The sequence below is a fragment of the Chinchilla lanigera genome, unplaced genomic scaffold, assembly GCF_000276665.1.
Source record: "Chinchilla lanigera isolate Chin_1 unplaced genomic scaffold, ChiLan1.0 scaffold00009, whole genome shotgun sequence".
NCBI lineage: Eukaryota > Metazoa > Chordata > Mammalia > Rodentia > Chinchillidae > Chinchilla > Chinchilla lanigera.
The window spans coordinates 28887124-28893515 of record NW_004955410.1 but is presented as its reverse complement, the minus strand read 5'-3'; the positions used below and the strand labels follow the sequence as shown (position 1 = coordinate 28893515).

Here is a 6392-nt window from a genome sequence, read left to right as displayed (position 1 = left end):
GGCCGCCAAGCAGTGCAGCCCCTGCTCGGCCGCGGCGCAGAGCTCGTCGGGGCCGGCGGCGCTGCCCTACGGCTACTTCGGCAGCGGCTACTACCCGTGCGCCCGCATGGGCCCGCACCCCAACGCCATCAAGTCGTGCGCGCAGCCCGCCTCGGCCGCCGCCGCCTTCGCGGACAAGTACATGGACACCGCTGGCCCCGCGGCCGAGGAGTTCAGCTCCCGCGCTAAGGAGTTCGCCTTCTACCACCAGGGCTACGCGGCCGGGCCTTACCACCACCACCAGCCCGTGCCCGGCTACCTGGATATGCCGGTGGTCCCGGGGCTCGGGGGCCCCGGCGAGTCTCGCCACGAGCCCCTGGGTCTTCCCATGGAAAGCTACCAGCCCTGGGCGCTGCCCAACGGCTGGAACGGCCAAATGTACTGCCCCAAAGAGCAGGCGCAGCCTCCCCACCTCTGGAAATCCACTCTGCCCGGTAAATGGCGCCCCCTTTCCAGCCCCGGTCTTCCGGCTCTGCTCCAGCTTCTCCTCCGCTCACGCCCGGGGTCACCCGGGTGGCCTTCTGCTCTCCCTTGGCCGCGCCAGCGGGGCTGCACCCCTGGGAGCCTGATCCTGGCTGGCTAGCGCTGTCCGCCCTACCCTAAATTGATCTGGCCCCTGGCCCTCCCTGGGTGAAGGGTGGCCGGGAGGGAGCTTGTGCGGACCCGGGCTAGCTTTCTTCTCCCTCTGCGCCCCGCCCTCCCCAGCCCTGGACACTGAAACTGAGAAATTGACCCCCTATTTGGCTCATCAAATTGCCACTATGCACTCTAGAAAAATGGTTTCATTGGTGAAGCATGGAGTGTTGGGGCTTGGGGCAAACCGGGAGGAGCCAGGCGCAGGAACGTCGTGCCCTGGGTCCGGCGCTAAGGTGTGGGCAGCTGGGCCAGGGGATGGTGGGAAGCAGGCGCGCTGGGCATGCAGGACAACCCTGTTGGGGTGATCACTGGAGCTCTGGGCGATTTCATTTCATTTCATTTCACCCTCTCCCCTAACCCTCGAAGCTTTGGCAGAAGGCCGGATTGTACCGCGAGTAGCAAAGAGCAGCCCGCGCCAGGCGCGTGGATCCGATCGAGCTGTCGCCTGTGTCCTGGCCCCGTCTGATCCATATATAACTTGCCTTGTCCTCTGTTTTCCAGACGTGGTCTCCCATCCCTCGGATGCCAGCTCTTATAGAAGAGGGAGAAAGAAGCGCGTGCCTTATACCAAGGTGCAATTAAAAGAACTCGAACGGGAATACGCCACGAACAAATTCATTACCAAGGACAAACGGAGAAGGATATCAGCCACAACGAACCTCTCTGAGCGGCAGGTCACAATCTGGTTCCAGAACAGGAGGGTCAAAGAGAAAAAAGTCATCAACAAACTGAAGACCACTAGTTAATGGATTAACTATGGAGCAGAGAGAACTTGAAGAAATGCTTGAGAACTCATTGCTTTGCCCAGATAATAATAACACTTAATAATAATTGAAGAAATGGAAAGAGAGACACTGGCATTTGGCCCTCCTTAGGGGGAGAATGTCTTTCTCTGTAGTGGAATCTACAACTTTTTAAAAACTTTAAGAAATGATAAAGACCGCCCAGTTCTCCCGCCAACCCCACCAGACCGTTACATGACAAACTCTAAAGTCAAACGTCAACCCCTAAATACTCAATTTCAGATAAGTTACACATTTACTGAAATCTTGTAAGTATTTATGTGACCGTTATATTTTAGGACACAATGTTAGATGGTAATAATTTGAAAGTTGGCTACAAAAGCAAGTGGCTTTTTAAGCATCTGCTTGTTCTGCTCACGTCGCCATCCCCTTTGCATGTTAAGTGTCTGCTCAGGTAAATCTTAGCGAAATTCCTATTTGTATGTTCTGAAATATGTTTCATGTATAGGTTTAGAGGGGGGGAAGAGAAGGTACTGAAATAACCTAGAACTATTTACTCTGAAAGGAGAAAGGAGAGAAAAGCTCTTCTGAAGATCATATGTCTTGACAGTAAATACAACCAGCTTAAACCTTTGAGACTACAAAGGAATTCCAGGTTGGTAATGTCCTTCCAAGAATAATTTTTAGTTGCTTATAAGAAGCACATTTTTGGCACTTGGATTACCCCATGATCAGTGATTTTCCTGAGAATGGAGTGTTTTTAAAAAATGTTTAAATCAACAGATAATCTGCAGGATTCATTTTATGTCAGATCTCCCAGGAGGTCCCACCTCAACGTGATGGACTTTGGTTTTGATATAATTCATTTTTTCATCTAAACTGATATTTCCTAAGATTTGCTAAATATTTTGCCAGAGAAATAATTTTCTTGTTTTTATGTTTTAGAAAACTCAAAATGGAAATTCATTCCCCCAAAATATTTAGATGTCGATATTCTATATTTTGGTCTTTTAAGAAATTAGTATTTTTTCCTTGTTTATTGTGTTATAAGACTTCATTAGAAAGTTTAGGGATTCATTTTCACAGCACATTTTTAACCAAGCAGTTATCTCAACCAGCACATTCGTTTTGTTCATATTCACTTTAAAATACTATTTTGTAAATAAAGACATTCAGCACACTGTGAAAATGTTATTTGTGCACCTGCTTTTTAAACATTTGTACTAAAAATGGAAAATTTAGACCTGTAGATAGTGATATAGTGGTATTAATTCTGTTAATAAAACAGTCACTGCCATTAAAATCTGAAGGAAACACTCATTACTTTCCTTTGCTAAACGTGCCCTGCACGGAAAAGGAGCAGGTTTGTCTCATACAAACCAAGGACTATTCTTTTCTATTATTATTCAGCTTTTGGAGGGGTTAATTTTTTTTTTTTTAAGAGAAGGGATAAATCTCTCACAACTAAAATTCTGTAAATGATAAGTGCTTTAAGGAGATAAAAGTGTCAGGTGAAAGGGAAAGAAAAGAAAGGAGAAAGAGATAGTAGAAATTCCCAGGCTCCCTGTGGAAAATAAAAACCAGTTGTTTAGTATCAGCAATGCTTAGGCTGTCGTATTTTAAAATCTGCTGCTGGGTCTGCATGTGTCTGAAAGGGCAGGTTTTGATATTTGTTGAAATGACAGGACTAGGAAAGGCCTTAAACCTTGACCTTGACGAAAAAAGACAATTTGTGACCTTGACTTTTGACAGCTCATGAATTGGCCTGGGCTGGATTAGTAGATCAAGGGCGCCACCTGGTGTTGACAAGCCTCCTTGTAATTCTTCAGCTTCAAGGGAATCAAGAATTCTTACCTCCTTGACTTGTTATTTTAGAAATTTAGTACTCATTTATTTGGCTCCAAATGGAGCAAATTTGAATATATGTAAATTATACATGTGCCTGTATATATGTGAATATATATCATATATGTGTATACATGTATACATTTGCATATCAGTGCTTGTGTGTGCTTGTATATAATTATAGAATCTGTACAGATATAGTATCATTAATTGCTGATGACTCACAATGTTGTAATTTAAGGTGATTTCTAGAGCTGAGGTACAAAAATGTACTTTATGTGATGTTGCTTTGCTCCTTTTTTTTAATGACCAATTTGATTTGTCTTCACAGCAGCTCACTCAGATTTCTATAGATTTGCTTTTAAGCTGTACATTTTTGTTACAGTCCAAGAGATGTTCTTAAATAACCATTTTTTCTCCTCACCCTTCAAGGTGGTCTACCACCCTAATTAGAGCTATCAGGGAGTCTTAACGGCAAATAAAAGGCAAATAAAAAGTTTCGGATGCCTTGCTAACTCTAGAGTTCTAGAGTTACATTTCAGAAATTCAAAGAAACCCACCTCTTAAGAGGTCAGTAAGGAGAACTTAAATATCTCATATCTACAAAATGACCATAATATGTATGCAGAGGCAGAGTTATCCTGGATAGCTCAGAGCTAACTGCAGCTCCAGGGTGGTGTGCAATCTTATACTGATGCTTGCAAATGTGCCATTTGATTTGTGGGAGAAATAAATATGTTTAATATTAACAATCACCATCAAAACTATAATAATGATAAATTTTTATATCTACTGTTTATTGACCCCTAACAATACATCAGGTGCTGGGTTCAGAGTCGTAAATAATACATATGTATGTTTATATATTTAATAAACACATAGGGTTATGTGTTTTTTGTCAAATCCATGCTATGAACACATGCATTAAAATGTTGGTGGAGCCAGTAGCCTGGAGATGGGGAATTATCAGATGCAGGTTAATTTTATTTTTACATTAGAGGAAAGAAATAGTGAATGGAAGAACTTGATTCATCATTTGGTGGAAAATAATATTGGTTGGTTACAAGCTTGGCTGATGGAAACCTCTCCCAGCTTGCCTAAAGACTGAGAGCTTTATAGATGAAGAATTACGGAAAAAACCTAAAGCTATTTCAAAAAAGCTGGGTCCTGAACCATATGTATCAAATAGTCCTGTGAGTGCAATCATATTTTGCTGCCCTGAGGATTTTCACTTCACTTGTGGAAAGAAATGAAAATGCTACTTCAGATCTGCCTCCTTACATCTTGTTCCACAGTTCCATTTGTAAGACAGCTACCATCAAGCCAAAGTAACGACTTTCTCCCAAAATGTTTAAAGTGGTGGAAAATCCCCCATAATCTGGATCGGCGTGCTTACAGTTAGCCCTGAAGAGGACTCTTCTGTTGATAAGCGATATTTTTCTTTAGATGTAAGAAATATTCTGAGCTTCAGGCCTAGAAGAGAGACCAACAGCAGCTCTGCAGCCGGAATACGGCCCTTTCAAAAGCCATTGCCACTGCAAGAACCTTGGGTAAAGTAGTAGCCTTCTTTTTTTCTCTTTCCAGTTTTTGAAACTGTAACAATAGAAATATGTCAGCAGCACCCCAACCCCAGTTCTAAAATGGTTATTGATAGTGTCAGTCTTACCTAACTCCTTTCATATTGTAAGTGTCCATGGAGCTACCAGATAAACTGAGGTGGGCATGGATTATAATGGCTCCCTAATGCCTTAAGCCTGTAGAACAAAGACAGCTAGGGGAATATCAGCTTCTTCTTGAAAATAACAGTAATAATGCAAGTCACTAACCCATGAACAGCATGGTTTAAAACCTGATTCAAGTATTTTTTTTTTTTTCTAAAAAGGAAACTCTTCCTGGACAAAAAAAAAAAAAAAAATTATAAATATAAGACTTTCCCCATCTGCTCTTAATACTGTCAAATTTATTAACTTAAGTGGTTGATTGTAAAATGTCACTGTGTATTTCACTACTATTTTTCCCTGATGCAGAGTTGAAACCATTCATTTAAATTGGCTTTGCTTTCTTTAACAGAAAAGGAAAGAAAAATTGTTAAAGTTGGAGAGAGGAAATTATTCTTTTTTTTTTTTTTTTAAGATGCAACCTAATGGAAATGTTTTCTGAGAAATTCACCAGGAGGCAGCGAGGAAATCCAGCTAAGGGTGGATACCTACATTTGTGTGGGGATAGTAAGACTTCACTGTATAATAGATACGGCCTCTTGCACCGCTGTGCGTGTTTGGAGCGCTGGGTGAAGATGCGGCATCTCCCTTTCTTTCTGCGAATTCCCCAGTTCCGAGCCCAGATGGAGGCTGCCGGGACTGTTAATCCCCAGACCCGGTGGGTTCAGAGGCGCCCTTCTAGACTCGAAGAGCTCTATGGAGGAGACGCTAGGGGCTCGCTGATTTATGCGCATTCCTTTAAACTTGATCGAATGCGTGTCAGCAGCCCAAGTCCTGCAGAATCAGAGAAATGTGCATCGAGTTGCTCACATCCCATTTTTCATAAGCAAAGATGTGGCGTTCTCCACAAGGCCTGGGGAGATTTATGCCTATGTTTTAGGACAGGCACGCTAATTAAGTTTTCATCTGTTCGGCCGCCGGGTAAATAACAACCGGCTTCATTCTCTGAAAAGACCCACCCCGTCTTCATGCATCTCACTTGCACAGACGAACGCCTGGAGAGGAGCTTGCTATTTTAAATTTTATTTTAAAGGGAGGACAAAAAAAAGACGTGGGTGCAAAAGAAGAAGAAAAAACTCCCTCCGTAAAAGCAGCCAAGGCCTTGCCACAGTCGATTTCATTTCTGTGCGGCCCCGTCGCGCGGCTGAGGAGCTGCATCCGCCGGGCAGAAGCGATCGCACGGGCGCGTGAGGTTTTCGAGCCTGCGCAAGAGGTCGCGCGGCGCGGGGCCTCCTCCAGGTGCGCGCGTGGACGCCCCCTCGGGACGGAGGCGCGGCCGCGCATCCTCGCGTTCCCAGCGGAGCCCCCTACTCAAAATGGAGGCTGCGCCCCTCGAAGAGCCGGCCTCGCTCCGACGGCTGCAGCGCCAGTCGGCGGCTGCGCTGGGCGGCACGAGGAGGCGGAGGTCCGC

General features: G+C 44.5%; 1 protein-coding gene and 1 long non-coding RNA gene across 3 annotated transcripts in view; one reads left to right on the top strand and one right to left on the bottom strand.

Annotated features, from left to right (window-relative positions):
- The window catches only part of LOC106147757, a 3760-nt gene extending 3394 nt beyond the window's left edge, over nucleotides 1–366 (bottom strand). Inside the window, exon 1 of the long non-coding RNA XR_001232706.1 lies at nucleotides 299–366. This is a non-coding gene — a long non-coding RNA (uncharacterized LOC106147757). The remainder of the gene's footprint in view (nucleotides 1–298) is intronic.
- On the top strand, nucleotides 1–5564 carry Hoxa13 (homeobox A13). 2 transcript variants are annotated; one of them, XR_001232705.1, is made up of 4 exons: nucleotides 1–473; nucleotides 1177–1726; nucleotides 4710–4813; nucleotides 5397–5564. XR_001232705.1 is itself a non-coding variant. In XM_013510484.1 (2 exons), the coding sequence occupies exons 1-2, from the start codon at nucleotides 107–109 to the stop codon at nucleotides 1419–1421; spliced, it is 612 nt and encodes a 203-aa protein (XP_013365938.1). In that variant the 5' UTR covers nucleotides 1–106; the 3' UTR covers nucleotides 1422–3345. The 2 variants fall into 2 exon arrangements, 1 of the variants encoding a protein (XP_013365938.1); XM_013510484.1 differs by lacking the exons at nucleotides 4710–4813; nucleotides 5397–5564 and having other exon boundaries at nucleotides 1177–3345.
- The last annotated feature ends 828 nt before the right edge of the window (nucleotides 5565–6392 follow it).

Excerpts from the sequence above, each read along its gene's own strand:
- Hoxa13 (XM_013510484.1), top strand. The coding sequence starts at position 107 with ATGGGCCCGCACCCCAACGCCATCAAGTCGTGCGCGCAGCCCGCCTCG. Across the intron at positions 474-1,176 it reads CTGGAAATCCACTCTGCCCG|ACGTGGTCTCCCATCCCTCG; the intron begins GTAAATGGCGCC and ends TCTGTTTTCCAG.